The following is a 23,363-nucleotide window of genomic DNA, read 5'->3' as shown; positions in this document are numbered from 1 at the left end:
TCCCGGGAACCCTCCAAGCACCTTCCACCTCTGGCAGGTAGACCTGTGTTTCCTCGAGGCAGCGGCCACCCACCTACCCTTCTCCCGTCTCCCCCATGGGCAGATTACCCACCAGAGGACTACTGCTGCACCCTGATCCTCCGTGGGGCTTCTCCCACCGCGTTCACTGGGAGCCTCCAGGGCAGCCAGAACCCTTTCGTGACACCTGTTTCAGTGGCACTCAAGAGGCTGCAAAGTTACACTATTTTTCTTCTGGAATATGTTCAAATATTCCTTATTGAGGCCAAATGGGATGTATTCTTGCCAAAATACAAGAACTCTGGGTACTGGACATACAATGAGGCATACATAGTCATAACACCACGTTATAATTACATGGCATCGCAGTTTCCAAAGTGCCTGTGAGGGAGGGGAAGGCAAGCGGAAGGGAGTGAAGGCGCTAAGAACCAGGCCCTGCGCTAGTCATTTCCACGTGCTGCATGGCTTCCTTTTTACCATGTGATTTCTGAGGAGGCATCACTCTTCTCATTTTACAACCTGAGAGTGAGAGGCAATAGGAGTCACCAAGGCAGCAGGGTGTGGTGGGGGAGGGCTCAGAAGAAGCTGTGTGGCGTTGGAGGACGGGGGATAAGAGAACAGTGGCTGCCCAGGAGGCTGCAACGGGGACTCCTAGGGCGGGAAGCACTACGACTCTCCGGGGAGCAAAGCAAGGAACCACCTAAGACCTTCGTGTGAGGGTTCCCTGATGCTTCAGGAAGGTTATTCTGGGTTGTGACTAAGGTGTCCTAGAAGAGAGAGGCTGGGAAGACGACGACCTGGTTATCCTTTTTTCATAACTACTAGCAATAAATTTAACATGGTAAAACTATAACATTTTACTGAAGGACATAAAGTTAAGACCTGAATAAATAAACACATCATACCATGATCCTGGATGGGAAGACTAAGTATCATAAAGATGTCATTTTCCATTTCAGTTTTTAAATGACTACGGCTGGTGAATATAATTAATGTTTATGTTTAGAAATCTATAGTATTGTGCCACCTTATTATTAAATTATCCTGCTTTCTTTTTCTTTTTTGATCTTCCTTCCCTGGGTTTTCTCCCTCCACCTTTTTTTCAAGGCATCTCTACCTGGAAATCTCAAGAATATCTAAAGCTCAATCTTAATTCATTGAAGAAAGAATGGACTCAGTAAGTAATATTGGGACAAGGGGCTATCTATTTGGAAGGAAATAAAGTTTAATCCCTATATTTCACGGTGCACTGAAATAAATTCTAGATGAATTAAAGATATAAATGGATAAAACAAAATTACAGGAAAGTATGAGATGGTTTTTACAGTTTGGGAGCAAAACAGTCTTCTTAAGCAAGACACAAACCAAGATGCCACAAAGAAAAAAAATGGACAGATTCAACCATTATTTGCATAGAAGAGAAGAATTAATATCTCTAATATATAATAAATTCCTATTTGATAAAATATTTTAAATGGGTAAAGAATATGAACAAGGAATCAGCAGAAAAATAAATACAAATGGCCTATAATACATGTGAAAAGACATCTAACACCACCAATAGAGAAATGCAATTTGGGGAAGCCGGATGGCTCAGTTGGTTAGTGCGCGAGCCCTGAACAACAGGGTTGCCAGTTCGATTCCCACATGGGCCAGTGAGCTGCACCCTTCACAACTAGATTGAAGACAACGAAATGCCTGCCGCAGCTGAGCTTCTGGAGGGGTGAGCTCTCAACAAGGTTGCCAGTTCAATTCCCACATGGGATGGTGAGCTGTGCCCCCAGCAACTAAAATTGACAATGGCAACTGGACTTGGAGCTGAGCTGCGCCCTCCACAACTAGATTGAAGGACAATGACTTGGAGCTGATGGGCCCTGGAGAAACACACTGTTCCCCAGTATTTCCCCGCCGAAAAAAGCAATGCACCTTAAAATGAGATACCATTCTGCAGTTTTCTAACTGGCAAAACAATGACAGCATCCAGTGTCGATGATCAACATATGCAAGTTTATGAAGACCAAGTTTTTTTATTTATTAAAATTTAAACTGTCCTTTGACACAGTAATTCTACTTCTAAGTATCTATCTTACAGAAATAATAGTCTATGTATATAGAGTTGTATGTATGAATGTCCCACATGCATTTTTCTTTGTAATAGCAAAAAAACTAGAAACTGTTCAATTAGGGAATATTCCCAGAACGGAACATGAAATCCTAAAAGATGTGTGTAGTGGGTTGAATAGTGTCCCCCCAAAATTCATGTCCTTTTGGAACCTCAGAATGTGACCCTACTTGGAAAGAGGGTCTTTGCAGGTGTAATGAATGCATGAAGATGAGGTCATACTCGAGAAGGGAGGGCCCTAAATCCAATTTAAATGGTGGCTTTATAAGAAAACAGACACACACCGAGGGAAGACGACCATGTAAAGACAGAGGCAGAGACGGGAGTTACGCTGCCACAGCTACGGAATGCCAAGGAGGACTGGCAACCACCAGAAGCTAGAAGAGGCAAGAAAGATTCTTTCTAGAGCCTTCAAGAGCGAGTGTGCCTCTGCTGATGCCGTGATATGGGGCGCTAGCCTTCAGAACTGTGAGAGAATCAATTTCTGTTGCTTTAAGCCACCCAGCCTGTGGTACTTTGTCACGGTAGCCTTAGAAACAAAAGAAACTAATATAATGTGTCTAGCCAAAAATATGTACATAAGGCTTTTTTTTGTGTGTGAACCCAAAAGTATTTTATATTTATATCTATTAAGTATATCTACCTGTATAGCCAGGAAAAATTCGGAAGGATGTATATCAAACTATTACCAGTGGTTGCTTGAGTGGAGTTGTTAGAGGGATATAGAGGTGAGAAATTTTACTTCACTAAATGTACATTTGAAAAAATCAAAATCTCACACCTCTTTGTTGTCTTTGTATGTAAGTGTTTTATGTATTTTCCAAATAAAAATGTCTTTGGAGACTATGAAAACTTAAGCCGAGACTATCAACTGTGAAATATGCAGTGCAGCCACCTCAGAAGACAGGCCCCTCGGGAGGCACCTGCCAGGAGCAGACGCAGGACAGCCAGGCTGCTGGTCAGCCGAGGAAGAGTGGGAGAGATGAGGACAAAGGATCACGGGAATGGGCTAGCTCATGCCGTCCAGCTGAATCAGGGGAGCCCAAATGTCACGAAGAAGAGCCACTTCTGGTTTCTCTGCAGCCTTGAGATCCCCAAGGGGCACAAAGGCTGTGCTTGTATTTGGTGGAAGGGGCTGCGGAGCGGCCAGGCAGTGAAGTGTCTGGGCGTAGGGTCAGCGGGACTCTTCCTCCCCTGCCACAGAATCCCCAACAACAACTCCAGAAGTGCCCTGACTCCAACCTGGCCTCCGTCTACCTGAAAAGGTTTTATCTGATCTCTACATCACAGAGCAAGTGAGTCCCACCCTGGAAAACGGCCAGTAGCGCAGAGCAGATTGTCCCAGTCCACGGCTTTCCTTCATGCTCTGCCTCATTTCTTGCCAGCCCTCCTCTGTTTCTATTTACTCTTCCTGCAGCATCAGACAGAAAAGCCACTGGAAGTTGGACAGTAACTTCCTAACTTTCTTTCCATTTCCAAGGCGTCGTTACTCCAGATAGCCTCCTTATACTAGCTATTTTACATATATGAAAAAAGTGTAACAGACAAGTAAAATACCACATATAAGAGTTAAATAAAACTCTTGACCTGTATTCCAAATTCTCACCATGACATGGAATCATTTCACTGTTTGAAATGTCAAAAACAGTCTCTCCTGGCAGTAAAGTGTCTGGGCGTAGGGTCAGCGGGATTCTTCCTCCCCTGCCAGTAAAGGTAAGGAAGGCAGAAACGGTAACCTCCCAGCCTTCTCTGTAAGTTGGACATTTTGCAGACAAGTGGTAGCCGAGGCCTGTCAGGCTTCCTAGGGCCTGAGAGCTGTTTATAAAGAAAACACTCGCTGTGGACAACCACACATGCCCTGGGATTCTCAGTGCAGAGTCCTTTTATGCAGATTATTAACCTGGCAAAAAGTGAAAAGCCAAAAAAAAAAAATTTCTTTCTAGGACATAAAGCTCCCTCTGGGTAAGGACAGGGCACAAAAGGCACAAAGCCAAGACTAGGAAGAGGAGCTGGGGGACTGCCTGCTTTGTTCACTGCTCTGCTGAGAACAGTGACTGTCAAGAAAAAAAAAGAGAGAGAGAGAATAGTGCTTGGCAATACACATTCGCTGAGTGAATGAATGAATGAACAAACAAATGAACAAACCTTGACTTTTCAGAAGCCTTAACAATAGGAGTTAAGTCCATAGGGAGAAAAGTCAAATGAGCAGTCTGAATTCAGAAAAGCTTCAAAACAAAGATTAACTAACTATAATTTCATGATTTCTTGTATTACAAATGTATTTATATTACAAATGTATCTTATATTACAAATGTATCCAAGAAAAGGCTGCAAAGCCCGTGACAAAGTTTCTGTGACTTTCACGTGTGCTCACTATTTCGTCAGGCTGCTCTCCAGCAGCTCATTTTTCTTAGCGCCTCTTCTAGCATCCTGGGCATGAGGCAGGGGTGAAGTTTTGATAGTGAAGGTGCCCTTGGCCAGGCCCCCTGTATAAGTGGCAGTATGCCCAGAGCCATTTTCATACACGGTCAGGAACCAAAGAAATCATTTTGGCAATAGCCTTGCCTTCAGAAAGCAACACATTTGAACCATTCCAAACCACAGAGGCCATCTATTTTTATGAGTTCTCCTTGTATCAAAACGTCCCTAAGGGTGAGACTTTAGGTAAATTAGTCAATCCCCTTGTACATCAGTTTCCTTATCTTTGAAAAGAACATAAAAACAGTAACTGCTCTAGGTGACTATTGTGAAGACTGAGGAAATACGTGGCACAGCGCCCGGTAACAGTCAGTGCTTGACAGAGCTGTTCTTGTCACCTCACGGAATGCCTTATTCATTTGAAAATAAGCATAATTACTGCCTGAGGTCCAAGCATTTCATTTTTGGGCACTGGCCTGGACTCGGAGTCTGATGAGGTCCTTAGTTTTAAGTCTATGAATGATCTGCTCTTCCCCAAACTCTCTAGTGTTGCTAGATCCATTTCAACCTTCCCTTGCAAGTTCATGGATACATTAAGTTTTAATTATGCAGTACAGATACAGAGATGCACCTTCTCATTGTGTGGGAGAACTGTCCCATGCCTCCTTGGTATAATAATTAAAAATTATAAATGTCCAAAGTAAACAAAACAAGGGAGCCTCACATGCTGGAATCTGGATCGGCTGAGGGCAGAGACAACAGGCAGTGAGTGTGGTGTGAGGGAAAGAATGCCAGACCAGAGGTAAGAAACCAAGGTTGAAGTGCTAGTTTGCCACTTGTAGCTGCGTATGCAAGTTACTTCTCCTCTCCTGGCCTCAACGTCCTCTTTATAAAATGGGGTTATGTACTAGTTCCGTTCCTTTTTAAAAACTTCCTTTTTGGCTCTATGGTCCTATGGAAGGATGAAAGCCACGGTGATGGCTGCTAGCAGGGTCAAAGTGCCCATAAAGGTTACAAGGCGGGTGGTGGGGGGAAGAACTAAGAATGGGAATGTGAAGGGAAAACTAGGGGTTACCAAGGGAAAGGATTAAGTCCAACAATAATTCAAACTTTACCTATAACAGTGCAGACTGGGAGGGTGAGCTGAGCTGACTGAAGGCCTAGGAAAAGGCTCGTTCAGGAAAATGCTAAAGAACCAATAGCTTGGAGGACTGTTATCTTTGGACTTAGAGCACCAGCTGGAAAGAAGCTTGTTTCTTCAGGGATTAGGGAGCTGACAGAGAGAAAGCATCTGGTGACCTGGGAGAGGGAGAGTGTAGAACTCCCAAATTCAGCTTAACTCTATAGACTCTTCACATCAGAGGTTCAGCGCTCAAACTCTGAAGATGGGCTGCCTGGGTTCAAACCCTGGCTCCATTTCTTACCAGCCTTGGGACTTTGGGCAAGAGGCCTACTGTCACTGTTCCTCAGTATCTTCCTCTGTAAAACAGGCATAAAACCAGAACCCACCTCAAGGGAGGTTGTAAAGATTAAATGAGCCAATAGATGGAAAGCCCTTTGCACAGGGCCTGGCATTTGGTAAGTACTCAGCAAGTGTCAGCTCGTCTATTTCCTGCTGCAGGGAGGGAGGTTTACATGACTGAATAGAGTCACTTCATTCTCCTCAAGAGGATTTAGGGGCAGAGTTTCCTGCCTAAGGCTGAAACCTACAAAAAGAACCCCACTTCTTTTGCCTTTTGTTCCCTGGGTAGAATCAGGAAGAAAACTAGCAGTGGTCAGGAGCGGACCTCCCAGCATTGCTGGTAGTGCCGCTGGTAGCTCACCCCTGGTTCCCATTACCTTCCATCCCAAGGCTCCACTGCAGGGAGTGTCAGGGGGCTCCGGAGAACACTAACAGGCCAGCCTTTGAGGAAACAATACATGCCAGGGTTTCCTTTGGGGAGCTGAATCTGCCATATCATTCGCCCTCTAAACTTACTTTAAAGGTACTACTAAGTAATCCCAACTGAAAGGCAGTTGTTTTGTGAAGCTATGACATTAAGAATAACTTAATTTTTAAAACTTTTTCAGCCCTCTTATAGGCCCAGCAGTTCTCACTTCTTGTACTTAATTCTCCCCATATATTTCTATTTACTCCTTACATCATGATGGATTAAGTTTCTTTCTAAATGCTAGCTATGTAAAATGCTGTTAGCTTTACTTATCTACAGCTCCCCAGTGTCATCACACATTGAAAAATACGACGTATCAATATCCACAAGTAAAAGCAGCACTTGAATAGAATCAACAATATTTAAAAGCTAAAACCATACCCTTCCAATGCTCTCCCTTTATAACTGAGCTCCAAGGATTCATTTTATTTCCATCTGCAAGGCAAAATATTTATTTGGAGTGGGCCAAAAAATCAGGCCTGTTGACAAGATGTTAACGTTTCTTGAATTTTAAAACTCTATGATTGAGAAAGTAAGCAATCACTGTCCATTGACTGTTATTGAACTCAACAGTCTACGGAGATTTACTTTACAAGACAGGGAGAAAAAAACCGCCGTCAACCTATGTCCACCTACGTAGTCCTAAAAAACAGCTGACTTCCCCTCATGTGCCCCAGCGCAGAAGATGCCTCTAGGGAGGCGATGAGGGGAAGCAGGAAAGGAGATGGGTGCGGTGCATCTGCAGGAGCAGCACAGGCTGCCCTGACGGACAAGTTTCTCTGGCTCTTTCCTCCAGATGCTCTTGACCTTCCTGATAGGAGCTGGAAACTTATTTTTTTTGTTTTGTTTTTGTGAGCTTTGTTGATGACATTTCAAAAACACCCTTCCCAATAAATACAAGGAAGTTATATTTGAAATCAAAAACTCTAAATATATGAGCTAATTTTTCAAAAACTCACGAGGTTGAGTTTATGATGTTCCCTCCTTCTGCTTTTGATACAATTTTGGAAAACTTTTGCATGAGTTCAAATGTAACACAAAAACTTTCAAAGGAGACCCAATCCAAATGATGGTTTTTACAACTGATTAGGTCTTGGCTTAAAGAATTGCATTATGATTACAAAACTTAGCTTCAACTAGTAAGTTTTTGCTGAAAACAACACTGAGAAGAAAACACACTTCGTAAACAGTTAGGCGGGGTCCTAAAGGTTTCAGAACATGGTTACACAAAAAATTTTGTAATCCATTTCTGATATTAATTTACATATTCCTTCATATGGGCAAATAAGATTAACACCACCAAAAAAATAAGTAAAATCCCAAAATAATATCCCTGTATTCTTTCTCAAAAAGTAAATTCCAAGTCTTACTACATGTTCCACTATTCTCAAAGGGAACTCCTCAAAGGATCTGTCAGACTAGGATTTCCTATGCTGCTGCTGATGCACTGTTACCAAATTTAAATGTGTCGTAACTTATTAGCAAAATTGTACACTTAGGAGGACTAAGTGCACCGTGAGACAGAGAGAAAAGACTACACTGCAAGAGCGGGATACATCCAGACAACCTAACCCAACAGGTTAAGGACTATTAGAGGATCTGGTTAAAAGCAAGCTGGACTCAGACGCTTTCAATACATCAATAGCTATTTATGAAAACCTCTATTATGGATAGGGATCACAAGTGAGAAAAGGGTAGAGAAGATACATTCCAATCCTTCCTATGAACAGAAATGCTCATCCCTACCACGAGTGTTTTAGAATGAGGGGATCTGAATTTGGCTACCCCAGATGTGTTTCTCAGGCAAGTTTTTTCATCTCTGAGCCTTACTGTGTCAATATGCAAAATGGGGATAATAAAACCTATTCCACAATTTTAGTGGGGGGTTGAATTAAATGGGACAATATAGGAAAAGTATCTCTCATTAGATGTCAATAAATGTTATTTCCTTCCCCATCATATACTGTCAAGAAAGCTGTATCTCAGAAGTAGTAGATGCAGCACTCTACCTGGAAAGCATCTATCTTCATCACCCCCATGCAGAGGAGCTCCCTTAGTTTCCGGCATATACTTCTTGGTCATGGGCAAGGACATCAGCCGGATGTGATGGACGAGTGAGCGCCAGGTGTGGGCTCCAGAAAGTACGGGCTCATGTGGTAATGGGCTGAAGGGCTGAATCACAAAGTAGGCAGTGAACAAGATTAATCCCAGGGTTGCGAGGACCTATAGGGGAAGACAGGAAAAGGATCAGTAATCATCGCAGCCAACAAAATACTTTAATGCCAAGAAAATAACAGGCCTCTTCTACGATTTGTGCTCTAGGAACGGATCCATTTCCATACACAAGCCATTTACATTCACTTCTGAAAGCAAGTGGGAACTATGAAGACTGTGAGTCTCACCAAACTTCTATTATATAATATGACCAGGGAGTATGTCCGCCGTTCAAAAATACATACAAATACAGTTTAAATATAAATACACAGCTGTCACCTAGCATATTTAACAAAAGCCAAATTTCCCAGCAACACATGGTAACGAGAGCGAAGGCCAATTTATCCACAGAAACACCAATGTTCAATGGTGGAATCAGTCAACAGTAGGATTTGGAGAGAAAGTTGAAGTCTTCGTCCTCCATCTAAGTTTTTCCAAGTCAGAACACACTTTTACCTTATACACAGCTATAAGGAGAGGATACTGGGGTGGTCCCCTCAGTGGTTCATTCTTTTCCAGCAGCTGTGTGATAAACTTTTCAATTGCCTTCTCGGACATGCCACACTGATGGCCTGTCTGTCTCACCAAATCAACAGTCTCCGAAAGTTTGTCATAAATGCTGAGCTCATTGGCAGCAAGATCCATGTCTTCTAGGGCAAAATCCCTGAGAGAGAAAAAATACATGTAAACAGAAACAACACAGTTTCTTTAAAGTACTTTCTCCTCAAAGCTATTTGCTTTATGGAGCACAGTGCTTCTTGACCATCGGTGGAGGAGAACCAGTTTTGTGTTTCTCCCAATCCACTGCCCACACTTGAATAAAACACACTGGAAATGTGGAGACGTCAAGTTGCTACACAAGTTTTTAAGTGTGACTTAATTGGAGGCTGGTAACAAACAGTTTACAGACCAGCACTGGTTCCCAAACACTGAGGAGCACTGGTCTAGAGCCCAATAAATCCCTCATGGGACACAGAAACACAGTGTCATCCAAAATGATTTCTGAAACCAATCACAAAAGATTTGCTACCGGTCATTTATTAAAATAAAAAAATATGGAGAGTGTTGTTGATCAGTCCTTTCTTTCTAGTTATATCAGATAGACCTGTGAAACAAAAAAAAAATTAACTTCCACCACTGAATGAATGTTTTTTTATAAGTAAGGTTTCATGGAGCCAAAATGCTGGCCAAAAAGAGTTCCCACCGGTCTTGGGCCATGCAGTCTAAACCACCAGCAGCACGTCTACTGGTAGAAAAGACCAGTAGAACATGCCTACTGTGCCAGAGTTTGGCAAGCGTTTTATACATCAAGTGGAAAGCGGGAAGAAAGAGGCAGTCTTAAAGAAACTGACACGAGCTATAGGCAAGGGGGTGTGAGGAGGTGGAGCGAAGCCAGCTCTGGGCTAGGGGCAGAGTCGTCTAGAAAGAGACGTTTGCTCCTTGCAGATGGGCCGTGGGCAATGACAACTGGAGGCTCCTGGAGCTCGACAATGCCTGGCTAAAATCATCTGTGGAAAACAGCCACCTGGAAACTAATCCAAAGTTCCAACAGGCAATGGAAGGAATGTGAGCAGTCTCGTTACCTGGCCGGCCAGCAGCCAGGTTAACTGTCTCTTTCACTCTCCAGCCAGCCGCTGTTATTTAATTTAGAACATCTCCAAATTTTCTCCTTATCAGACCTTGTAGGAGGAGAACTGATCACTGAAGGCAAGATTGGCTGTGAGGAACATGCTGACTCGCTTTGTTCCTGGCAGAGCAAGGATTTCAGGCAACACAAAAACCATGGCGTGGGAGCTCTTCAGACCTAGCAGGCTGCAGTCCTCATGCTTTTCTGCAAATACAGTTTTAGACAATAAAGGGTATTTCACTTCTCTTTTATAGACTCAACAGACCAAGATCTATAACTAATTTCAAGATGCAATTTATTCTCAGTTATTTGAAAGACAAATGGTTTCACAGTGCCTCTAGAATCGAGAGTCAAATGGTACGTAGAATTCTCTGTATCATTTGTAAAACGAAATGGAATAGCTCTTTTGAAAAAGTACTTGTGTTACAGAACATTAATACTTTTCTTCATCTATAGGAGGAAAAAAAGTGCTTGGGATTTACGCTCTCCTCTAATTGGGCTTTTTTTTTTTTTAAATGCAGATGGTCCTCTTATTTCACATACTTCATCCCCGAAGTGCTTCTAACCTCAGAAAGCACGGACATGGTACGACTCTGTTTTCAGTAAGGAGATGCCGCCACCTGTACAGCAGAGGACAGCAGTCATGTAGCTCCAGCGGAGAAAAGACCTGAAACGCCACAAGCCAGCACACACTCCAGCACACACCTCAGCATCTCTCCTCTTCTGGCAGCGCCTCCTAACAGCTCCTGTGTGGTCTCTTTATGACTACAAACCTTTTAATTCACTAGTTCTGGAGCATGCCTGCACATTAGAATCACCGAGAGTGCTTTTCATAAATGCTCATACCAGGGCCCCAGACCAGATCAATTAAAGCAGACTCAGACTTCTAATGGTGGATTATCAGGCAGGTAACCTAGACTTTGAAGAACTGGGAGGGAGACATGAACCCCACACACTGAAAGGGATACATCCTTTCCCCAAACTCTCTGTTCTTGCTCAAAATGTTTTTCTAAGGCCATGTAGACCTTCATTTCAAGGTTAGATAAAAGCATGGTTTAAACTCTTTTTTTTTTTTTTTAATTGGGGAAGGGAAACAGGACTTTATTGGGGAACAGTGTATACTTCCAGGGCTTTTTCGAAGTCAAGTTGTTGTCCTTTCAGTCTTAGTTGTGGAGGGCACAAGTTCAGCTCCATGTCCAGTCGCCGCTGTTAGTTGCAGGGGGTGCAACCCCCTGAGTTGAGAGGACGCGCTCCAACCAACTAAGCCATCCGGGAGCTCAGCGGCAGCTCAGCTCAAGGTGTCATTTTCAATCTTAGTTGCAGGGGACGCAGCCCACCATCCCTTGCGGGAGTCAAACTGGCAACCTTGTGGTTGAGAGCCCGCACTCCAACCAACTGAGCCATCTGGCCACCCGGGAGCTGAGTGGCAGCTCACTGACTTCATTTTAGTTGCAGAGGGTGCAGATCGCTGGCCCATGTGGGAATCGAACCGGCAGCCCCATGGCCCAGAGCTCGTGCTCTAACCAACTGAGCCACCTGTCGGCCCCTAAACTCTATTTTTAAATGTGTATTTTCAACAAATGGTGCTGAGACAACTGGATAGCCATATGCAAAAGTATGAAGTTGGACTCTTCCTTTTACCTTACACAAAAATTAACTTAAAATGGATCAAAGGGCTAAACTTAAGAGCTAAAACTATAAAACTCTTAGAAGAGGAAAATCTTCATCACACTGGATTAGTTAATGGCTTCTTAGATATAGCAACAACAGCTCCAGCAGCAAAAGAAAAAATAAATTGGACTATGTCAAAAATGAACAATTTGTGTTCTGCAAATGATACTATCATGAAAATGAAACAACCACCCACAGAATGGGGGACAATATTTGCAAATCATACATCTGATAAGGGACTGGTTATCAGAATACATAAAATATTGTTACAATTCAATAGTAAAAAAACAAATAACCCAATTAGAGAATGAGCAAAGGATTTGAATAGACATTTCTCCGAAGAAGATATAGAAATGGTCAATTAACGCATGAAAAGCCAGCAGGGAAATAAATATCAAAACCACAATGCGATACCACTTCTCACCCACTGGGATGGCTATCTTAAAAAAGTCAGATAATAACAAGTGTTGGCAAAGATGCTGCCACTTGGAACCCTGGACACTGACAGCAGTGTAAAACGAGCAACTGCTGTGGAAAACAGTTTGGCAGTTCTTCAAAAATTTAAACAGTTACCATACAGCTCAGCAATTCCACTTTTAAGTATGAACCCAAGTGAATTTAAAACATACATTCACACAAAACTTACACACACAAATGTTCAAGCAGCATTATTTGCAATAGCCCCAAAACGGAAGCAACCCAAACATCTAGGAACAGCTGAATGGATGGATAAAATGTGGTACATCCATACAATGGAGTATTATCGAACAGTAAAAAGGAAGGAAGTACTGATCCATGCTACAACATAGATGAATCCTGAAAACATTATGCTAAGTGAAAGAAGACACTCACAGAAAACCATAATTATATGACCATAATTCATGAAAAATGAAAAACAGGTAAATCTATAGACAAAAATTAATTAGCAGTTGTCTAGGGGAGGGGTTGGGGAGGAATGGGAAGTGACTGTTAATAGATACAGGGTTTCTTTCTAGAATGATAACAATGTTCTAAACTTAGATTGTGGCGATGGCTGCACAACTTTGTGAAATACTAAAAAAAACTGAATTGAGCATTTTAAGAGGGTGAATTTTATGGCATATAAATTACACCTCAATAAAGATGTTTTTTAAATGTTTATTTATAGAATTTGAATTTACCCCTGTTGTGGCATTCATTACACTACACTGTCATGATTCTGTTAAGTTACTTGGTCTATTTCCTTATCCAAAAAATAAGAGGATTGAATCAGAAGGTTTTTAAAGTCCCCTCTAGCTCTAAAATTTTAAGAATGTATGAACATTTCAGAAAGTAGAAAAAATCCAATTCATTAGAAACTATAAAGACATATGTCCAACTGCATTCTTATATTTTCATTTCCAGTTAGGCCCTCCTACGAGGCCAGGCAGTGTGCTAAGCAATCTAGAAACATTCTCTCAGTAAATCGTCATAGCGATTCTATAAGTTAGGTGTGATTAATCCCATTTCACAGATGTTGAAACTAAGGCTCAGAAAGTTTCCATGACTCGCCAGGATGCGAACCCAAGTGTGACTTCAAGGTGGGTGCTTTTACCCTTCATGCGTACTGCCTCCCTTACCAAGTATTTTCCTGTTCTGAAGGGGCAGTTCCAAAACCACAACACCGTGTCCCTTGATTATCACAACTGAGTTGCTGAGAACTGGAAAAGAGATCAACTACAATGAATCCTGGAAAAATAATAAAGCAGAAACTTAGTACAATATTTTTCACATCTTGGTTTTGTAACTAGTGATTCTAGAGATAACTTTTTCCTGTTAAATTAACAAAGATACGTATTCTAAGCAAGCAGGCAGGAATAGCGTTCAATTAAGCACTGGATAGCCATATGCAAAAGTATGAAGTTGGACTACAATAAATTATCCAACAATACCTAGTCAAAATCCATTAAAACTCGCTAGAGAACTAGAAAGGAGCGCAGAGGGAATTCTAGAAAAAATTCCAATAAAGAATTTTCAGGTATTTGGAGGTGGGGCATACGTAGGTACCCTTCGGGCAGGAAAAACATCATGCTGGCGTGCCCTTAGGGGAACTGTGGAGCGGACACTGCAGTAAGGCTAAAAGGAGGACCAACTATCACCATTTTTGAGGACTGTTTTGTGACTTTTGTAAACCTCCGCCCACTTTTGATACACATAAAAATCTCATTGAACTTCCACTTTAAATTGCAAAAACAATAGTTTTTTGGTAATTCAAGTATACAATATTAAGATACGGAATATATTTTTGCAAGCTGTACATCCTTTTTCTGTGAGATTCTGACACATTTCCCAAGTTACTGGAAGGGAATTTACTAATAATTTAGTGAAGTTTCTAAAAGCATGGGAGTCTTGATAAAAAGCCCTCCTTTTGCCTTCAGTCAGGTCAGCGATTCTCAACCGGGGGCAGTTTTGCTCCCCAGGGGACATTTCGAAAGTCTAGAGACATTTTTTGTTACACTGGAGGGGTACTACTGGCGTCTAGTGGATATGATGTTAATGAAACAACAAGAATCTGTCCCTTTACGTCAGGGTTTCATACTAGCAGAGCAGCTCCCTCCCTACAAACTACTGAAAGTCAGCCCTGGACAGAAGGGTTTGTATGAAAATAAAATCTTATCCCTGAAAAAAAGAGAAATCAAACACAAAGTCATGGTTAAGCATCAAGTGTGAAGGGACTGAGTGAAATCAGCCGAGGCTTGATGGCAATCCCTTTACCTCCAGAAAGAGGGTCCAACTCTGGCAGAATGAGCTTTGTCACAGAGAGAAGTTCCGAAGAGTGAGCTTGACTCTTAACAGAGGCTTATACCTGCAAGGGTACAGGCAGGATTACTGGCACAGTTACAAAAGTCAAGGTATCATGCACCACCCTGGACCTACCGAAGTGCCAGAACCTCTGGGAGAGGGACCCGGGTGCAGAAATTGGCAGACCTCTTCCCTGATTACAGGCACACCCCCAATTAGGAGACACTGCTTTAGAACAGGAGTTCTCAACTACAGGCGTGATTCTGATCCCCCGGGGACATTTGGTACTATGTGGAGACATTTTGGATTCTCAAAGATGAGAGGGTACGACTGGCATCTATCTAGTGGGTAAAGATTAAATATACTATAATGCACAGGACAGCCCTCCCCAATAAAGAATTGTACTGCTTAAATGTTAAAAGTACCGAGGTTAAAAAATCCTGCTTTCAACAGAGGTCTGGGGAGGTAAGCCAGGGAGCGGGCTGTCCACTTTTGAAGTTCTTCAGGAATGGGAGGAAGAAACTGACAGCTCTGATGAAACGTTCTCTACCATTCCTTCTGGGTCTCAGTGTAGAAAAATACAGGACAGAGGCATAACTGATAGAATGACTGACAGAACTGATCAATGAAAATGTTTAAAGCAGAAAACAGGTTAGGAGGTCAGACTAAATGTAAGTCTCTCCTTTGCCCTGTTTACCACAGAATTAATTCCTCTATTGGTATCAGTATGTCCTGTAACTGTTGTGGCATCACCCTGGAGGGTCTCAGCTTTTCAAACTAAACAGCTTGCCAGCTAGGCAACTCTAAGGTGCAATAAGGATTCATCTGGGTAAAACACAAAAGGGTAAACACTGCAGTTCAGAAGGAAAGTTCAAAAGCCCATCTAAATATGTCCCAATCTTCACCAGTGGGAGCAATATCCAGAGAAATATTAAATTTTCTTTTCCCCTACTAGTTCTTTAGTATTATGCTACCTATATAGTATGAGAATCCATCATCCTTTAGTGTTATGAATATATTGCGTTCTATTTTGTCCAATGATTCCCATTAATTGAAGATACATTCTACTATGGGCAAAAAATGTGGTCTTTGGGTTGTAATAAAAACCACTAATAAACGTAAAGGAAAAATAATTGATAAAACACTAAGACATGATTTAAAAGAGTAGCAATTTAAAACTGCAATAAGTGATTAAAACTTACAATTCAGAGAATTCTACTTTTGTGCACTTTTATCATCACTTGACTCTAACGGCACGTTTTCTGGACATCTCTGCCCAGTGAGATTTGAGGAGCCTGGTACTTTCTTCTCTCCCTGAAAGTGTGCCTCTTCCATTATTCTCCCAACTTTTTATGTTGAAAAATTATAAGCCTCCAGAAAAACTGCAATAGTACAATGAACATCTATAGATCCTTCACTTAGATTCACCAATTGTTAACACCTGGTCGTATTTGCTTTCTGTCTGTTTTTACCAGAACCATTTGAGAGTTAGATGTGACACAGCACGAAGTCACTTCTAAATGTTTCAGCAGCATCTCCTAAGAATAAGGACTTTATTATATGTAACATTAGCTATCACTATCATACCTATTTAAATTAATAATTCTCTAATAGTACCTAATACCCAGTCCAGAGTCAAATTTCCCTAACTGTCCAAAAAGAGGCTAGATAGCTTTTTAGAAATCTAGGACCCAACCAATTAGCTGTCACACATCACAGTTAGCTGTTGTGTCTCTTTGGTCTACTTAAATCTAGAACAGAGCCGGGCTTTTTTTTTTCTTTTAAAATTAATTTTAAAAATTATCTCTACTTGCTCCTATCCTCACTGTTTCCAGTTTCTACTATTTAAAAAATAATAATCCTTCCTCTCTAGATTTCTAGTGCTTGCACTCTCTCCCCCTTTGGAGCCAAGTTCCTCAAAAAAAAAAAAAGCTTCACTTCATCTTATTTCTTAGGTCTCCATTCATTTATTAACCTGTTGAAATCATATTTCTGTCCCCCTCATGCCACTAATACTACTTTCACTGAGGTCACCAATGGCTATTAGGTTGGTGTCAAAAGTAATTGCGGTTTTTGCAATTATTTTCAACCTTTTACCAATTACTTCTGCACCAACCTAATACATGCCAAGTCCAAAGGTTGTTTTTTTTTCAGTTATCAATCACCGGATTTCTGTGCAGAAGCGGCCAGGGCTACACGCGGTCTCCCTCAAGTACCTTCAGACCCGGGCGTAATTCTCTTCTCCTCCCCCGAGTCTATGCCCCTGAACAGCTATTCATCTCAGTTCTCCTTGACCTCATTTCTCCGTGGCTTTAACGACCACCTATTAGTGAGCCCCAAATCTCTTCCCCAGTCTAGAGCTCTCTCCAGAACTCAAGACCCAAATTTTTTATAGTTCTCTATATGTGATGTGTCCATAACTGACTTATTATTTTCCCCCTGCAACTGATTTCTCCTACTATATTCCTTTTCTTAATTAATGGAAACACCAGCTCTCCAAATTTAAAACCTCTGCTCCGCCTTCCTCATCTCCAATGAACCAATCACTAAATCCTCAATTCTACCTGCTATATACAGAGGGTGCCAAAAAATATGTATATATACGCATTTTTAAGAAAGGAAAAAAACTGTATTAAAATTGTAATACAATGAATGACGCTAGCATTCATTTGATTAACGCCATCTTCTGAGCGAACGTCATACTACACATTGCTACCGTAATTCAATTCAACTTCAAAAAGTAATACATAGATTACATCTCTTTAAAATGTGTACATTTCTTTGGCACCCCCAGTAGTTCTCACATTCATCACGTCCTCTTCAGCTGTACATCAATGGCAGTGAATCTACATTTCTCCCACAGACCATCACGAAGATATATTTAATCTCTATACCTCCAGGCCTCCTCCTCTTTGCGGATCCATCCTTGACCCTTCCCACAATTTATTTTTCTGAAACACTAAATGGTTCACATTACTCATCTATTTAAAGCTCCTTGACTCCCATGCTCTGCCGGGGAACAAGTCAGCATGGCGGTTCAGAACACAGGAGTTGAGAAAAGCTGGATGAAATACTAGATTCTCCATCTACTGTGTGGCCAGGAGACAGGATTTAACCTAAGCCCAAAGTTTTCATTTATAAAATGGGGATAATTGTGTTTTTCCAACAATGTTGTTAAGGGATTATATAATAAAATGATGTATATAAAACATTTGTTCCAATACCCAGATTAAATACTTAGCAATTGTTTTAAGATAAATTCCAAATTCCTTAGCATGGCCGTTTCTGATCTGGTCACTGCTTACCTATTCAGTCTCATTTCCCAATTCTTCCTCACATTCTTCACCGCCATGTCTTACATCTTCTTGCTTTTGTACACATAATTTCCTTTGCCGACAAAAACCTAGCCCCCTAGTGGTTTGTCCAAGGACTGAACTTTTTCCAACCTTGATTTTTGCCCTTTGAACCTTAAACATAACTCTATCACTTTGTATGACATCTATGGCCTTGTCTCCCTCTCACAATAAATTGTTTCTTGAAAGCAGAGCTAAGCAGAGAAAATAACAACACAAGAAACTAACAGCAGACATGGAAATTCAGCTCAGAGACATGGAACCTGACCACTGCCTGTTGAAAAAATTTATAGAAAGGACCTAAAGTGATCATTCTGTTCCCAAATTAACTAATGGTTTATTCATTTTATTTTTTATTCTTACTATTAAAAACGCACACACATACTTTAGCCTAATAAAGGTTTAGGTTAGTGGGTCAGGAATGTTACACTTTAACATTCTCTATGGTGCTACAAGGTAACTGTGGAGAAATAAGGATTCAAACTGGGTCTTGAAATCTGTTTTGGTCCAAAGTAGAAAGGGCCTAACAAGACAAACAGGCAATCTCTCTGGTGAAGGGGACCAAGTTTTGCCAACCTAAAGCTGCTTTTTGGGATACTGATTTTAAGCTGGTAATTAACAAAATACTCAGAAAGCACCTTTGACCCTACCCCCATTCCCTGCCTAAGAGATTCAGATTTAAAAAAAAAAAAAAAAAAAAAAAAAACCTAATTCAAGGAAGGGAATCTTAACATAGCTACTTAAGCATTAGACAGGAAAATTCCATGCTGGAGCCTGTTAACTAACCACCTCCCATTGTTTTCTGGGTTGCCTAGCAAAAATTTACCTGCCACATGTGTTCTGCTCTTCCTCAATTACCTGCACATGGCTTTCTCACTTTTGAAGTCTAAGACCCCATACCCCACTTCTCCTTTGTCCAAAATGACATACATACCCAATTTTGCCTTATCGTCTTTGGGAATTTCATGCTTATGTGAATTCCCTGTGTGGATGTATTACAATCTTGATTTTTTTTCCTGTTAATTTGCCCGGCTAAAAGAACTTAGAAAGTGGCAGGAAAAAAATTTTTTTTTTAGCCCTCAGTTTCAAAGTTGAATTAGGTTCGAGCATGTTGTTCCTTAGAGGAAAACTGATTACTCCACCTCAAAGTTAACAAGGGAAGATGTCCATAGGCGATTCCACCATGGAAACAAGCAAATGAGCAATTAGAAACAGTCAGAAGAATAAGCATCTCGGAGTAGTCTCTATTATAAAGTGGTAACAAAAGAAATACATTAGCGGATACCAAGGCTATGTGGACTCTTGGACCAGAAAGTGTAGCTTGTAGGATTATCGGTCCTAAAATACTATGGTACACGAGGCAGGCGAATTTCCTTGTACTAAAAGGCGACTACAAACAATTCATTTACTCAGGTCAATAAACCAAGTCACATTCCTTTCTGAAATCCGAGATGCCATGTTTATCACATACCAAGTCCACACTTAACAAAATATACATATCCCTCAACATCTGGAAAAATACGCTCCGGAGGGGGGCTGGGAATCTACTCTCAATATACAAAAAATTAGAAATCTGTCAAAAGGGCAGATTTCGCTAGCACCGCTCATGCTTTGGACACTGCTAAGACGCCTGCGAAACAAGTTCAAGCAGCGTGCACTTCGCTTTGTTCTCCCCGGCAGAGCCAAGGAAAGAAAGGGCGATTTCTTAAGGGAGTCGACCCCGGGGAAGGTGCGGAGAGATACCGTCACTCTGCAAAAGTCCAGGGGTCAGAAAACAGGTCAGCGTAGGGGCAAGGGGTGGCAGTGGCGGTAAGAGAGGAGGGGCTGCGCGAGGATGTCACAGAGGGTCGCGGGGGCGACGCTGTCACGGAGCGGCCTCCCCCTCCCGGCCTCGGGCCCCAGTCACTCACATGCGGGGCCCGCGCCCCCTTGGGCTCCTCCCGCCTCGGGGACAACAGCCGCCGGGCGAGGCAGAGAAGCCGACAACTTCCTGCTTCCGGGCGCGGAACCCGGAAGCAACTCCCAGGCTACAGGCGAGGATGGACTCCCTAAAGTAGCTCCTTCTTCCCGCCCCACTCTTCCGCCCAAAACAGAAACGCGCGTTGTCATAGCGCAAGCGGAAACTCGCGCGATATCTGCAGAGCAAGGGTTCTTGCTCCCCCTGGCGTTCGGAGTTCCTCTATGCTCAGTCTACACAGACTACATGCCTGAACTGATTCATTCAACAAGCATTTATAGAACCCCCTACTACATGCCAGGGAGCATGTTAGGCATTACGGGGTGGGAGGGGGAGGGATGCGTAAATGGAGGGCAGGCCCTTCCCGTGTTTCCCCGAAAATAAAGCCTAGCCGGACAATCAGCTCTAATGCATCTTTTAGAGCAAAAATTAATATTATATATGATATGATATATGATACTGGGTCTTATAATAAGACCGGGTCTTATATTAATTTTTGCTCCAAAAGACGCATTAGAGCTGATTGTCGGGCTAGATTTTATTTTTGGGGAAACACGGTACCTCTGGGAGCTCCTTGTCTAAGAAAGACAAGCAAAAAAGTAGATTTACACAAGACCCTCTCTATTGCCAGACGTTACCAAGCACTTTGTATTCGTGAAACCGCCTCAACAACCCTATGATATAAAATGCCCCACAACATTTATCCTCAGGTTTATGGAAAGGTTAACTTTCTGAGACAGGATTAAGAGAATGAAAAGACAAGCCATAGAGGGAAAGAAACCAACAAAGAGCTTGTGTCCAGGATACATAAAGAACTAAAAATTTTTTAAAAGAGCCAAATAGAAAAATGGGAGGGAGATTTGAACACAAAAAGATGATATCTAAATGGCAAATATGCCTATGAAAAAGTGTTCAACTTAATCATTAGTTGTTAGAGAAGTGACTATTGAGATATCCATGTTCTAGAATTGCTTAACTGGAAAAGACTGGCAACACAATGTTGGAGAGGAAGCGGAGCAACAGCAACTCATACATTGCTGGTAGTTGCTGTTAAAAATTTTTGGTAAATTGCTACAGCCACTTTGGAAAACAATCTGGTGTTAACTACTAAAACACAACATACACATAACTTCTGACCCAGAAATTTTACTTCTAGGTATATACCCCCACACATTCATGTACAAGTTTAGGAAGATAGATGCAAGAATATTTGTAGCAGCATTATTTGTAACAGCCACAATCTGGAAACATTCCAAATGCCCATTAACAATAGAATATATATTGTATAGTCATGCAACACAAAACTACCATGTTTCCCTGAAAATAAGATCTAGCCGGACATCAGCTCAAAGGCGTCTTTTGGAGCAAAACTTAATATAATATAAATAATATAATACCAGGTCTTATATTAATTTTTGCTCCAAAAGACACATTGGAGCTGATGGTCCAGCTAGGTCTTATTTTTGGAGAAACAGGGTGCACAGCACTGAAAAATGAGATAATGGCCACTATATATAATAACATGGATTGATATCACAAACAATGTTAAGCAAAAGAAGCCAGATATTAAAAAAAAATTTTATGACTCCATTTATATAAATTTCAAAAACAGGGAAAATTAATCTATGAATTTAGAAGTCAGAAAGTAGTTAACTTTTGAGGAGCGGGGAGAGATACCAATTGGTACAGTTGGAAACATTTTTTTTTTCTTGATTTGATAGTGGTTATACAAGTGGGTTTATTTTGTAATAATTAGTTGAACTGTCACACTTAGGATCTGTCCACTTTTCGGGATATATATTATACTTCAACTTAAATTTTTTTTAAAAAAGTGCTCTAGGGAGTTCAGATGTCCTGGAAAGCCCATGTTTTCTTGGCCCTTCCTGCCACTCTCTGTACCACAACCTGAGTGGCACTTCCAATATACAAATCTGATTCTGTCACTTCACAGGTCCCTACTGCCCTCAGAATCAAGTTCCAAGAACCTTCATGATTCCTTCACACTCAGCTCCAGGACAGCCCAAGAAATAATCTCTGACTTCCCAAACTCTTTATAATGCTCCGTATCTACAGAGAGACTTCAACATTTTCCAAGTCTCAGCTCAGGTCATCACTCCCAGGGAAATCTCTGGCTACCCAAAGCCAGCACTGGAACAACCAGAGCTCAGAAAGCACTGTGTGCTTCCTTATTACTGCTATCACTGCATTCTCCTATAGCTGTGTGTTTGACTTCTCTCCTAGAATGTGTTCCTTTGGGGCTAGGCACAGTGCATGTGACCCATCTCTATCTTCCTCAGTGCCTAGTGGCTGGTAGGTGCTCCAGGAAAAGATTTACGTCTCGAGAAAGTGACCTTGGAGGTGGCCTGTAAGGATTCAGACACTGGAGTCTGATAATAGACACATTTCAGGCACAAGGTATAGCAGTGAGAAGATTCAGAAGGAGGGAAGACGAGCACATTCTGGGAAGCTGGAATGTCAATCTGGCTGAGGCTAAGGCTACTTATAGAAGAAAAACAATCTTTAAAGATCAGTTTGTCATAAAGATCAGTTTGACCAGGAAGGCCTTGAATGCTAGGACTTTAATCTGTGTTAGTGGGGAGCCATTGAAGATTTTCGAGCACAGATGTGACATAATCAGAGCTCTACTAAGGACATATACACCCAGTGGAGGATGAAGGCGAGATTGGAAGAAGGAAAATTAACTTTGGAAAGTTCAAGGGAAAAACAACTTTATGGTCTAGGTAAAAGGAATGGAAGAATGAGAATCCACTTAAGAAACATTTCCCAGGTAAAAGAGATCAGAAAGATGAGTAGTAGAAAGGCTCAGGAGAGGAAGACAGGGGAAAGGCTTGGGTTCCAGCCTGCAATAAATCCTGGTGGGCCCTGAAGCTGATTGCTTCCTCTAGATGGTCACTCAGAGCCCTCCACTCTAAAACCTTGCCAATGGGAGACTGAGATGATATTGTGACTGCGAAAGTGCTTGGTAACCCGTAATGTGCGTGGGGACGTCGATGAGAGAGTGTGAGGAGTCCAAGATATGTCTGGTGATTAGGACAATAGTGATTGGAAACATAAGAGGAGGCACTGGTTTGGGAGCGAGGATAGGGAGGGAAATGATGGGTAAATCTACTCGTTTCCTTAGTAAATTGTTTGGCTTCTCTCTGTGGAGATTTAGGAAAACTTTTGACAAGGTAACCAGGTAATAGCACCTTGTGTAACAGAATTGCTTGTTTGTGGTTTGTTGCCTTATCTCCACTCAGCCACTGGAGGCTCTCTCTGTTCAGGTTCCAGT

General features: G+C 41.7%; 1 protein-coding gene across 10 annotated transcripts in view; it reads right to left on the bottom strand.

Moving 5' to 3' along the window:
• The window catches only part of C3H6orf89 (chromosome 3 C6orf89 homolog), a 33,973-nt gene extending 13,785 nt beyond the window's left edge, over positions 1-20,188 (bottom strand). Inside the window, exons 1-7 of one of the 10 annotated variants that reach the window (XM_033095575.1) lie at positions 20,025-20,188; positions 14,735-14,825; positions 13,600-13,708; positions 10,287-10,534; positions 9,160-9,367; positions 8,499-8,712; positions 6,871-6,924 (exon numbers count right to left, since the gene is read on the bottom strand). In XM_033095575.1, coding sequence (XP_032951466.1) covers positions 6,871-6,924; positions 8,499-8,712; positions 9,160-9,348 — 457 coding nt within the window. In that variant the 5' untranslated portion in view covers positions 9,349-9,367; positions 10,287-10,534; positions 13,600-13,708; positions 14,735-14,825; positions 20,025-20,188. The remainder of the gene's footprint in view (positions 1-6,870; positions 6,925-8,498; positions 8,713-9,159; positions 9,368-10,286; positions 10,535-13,599; positions 13,709-14,734; positions 14,826-20,024) is intronic. The other 9 variants (XM_033095596.1, XM_033095574.1, XM_033095587.1 and 6 more) reach the window with 9 other exon arrangements.
• Positions 20,189-23,363: the final 3,175 nt, after the last annotated feature.

This window comes from Rhinolophus ferrumequinum, chromosome 3 (genome assembly GCF_004115265.2).
Source record: "Rhinolophus ferrumequinum isolate MPI-CBG mRhiFer1 chromosome 3, mRhiFer1_v1.p, whole genome shotgun sequence".
NCBI lineage: Eukaryota > Metazoa > Chordata > Mammalia > Chiroptera > Rhinolophidae > Rhinolophus > Rhinolophus ferrumequinum.
This window is presented reverse-complemented; position numbering and strand designations above follow the sequence as displayed.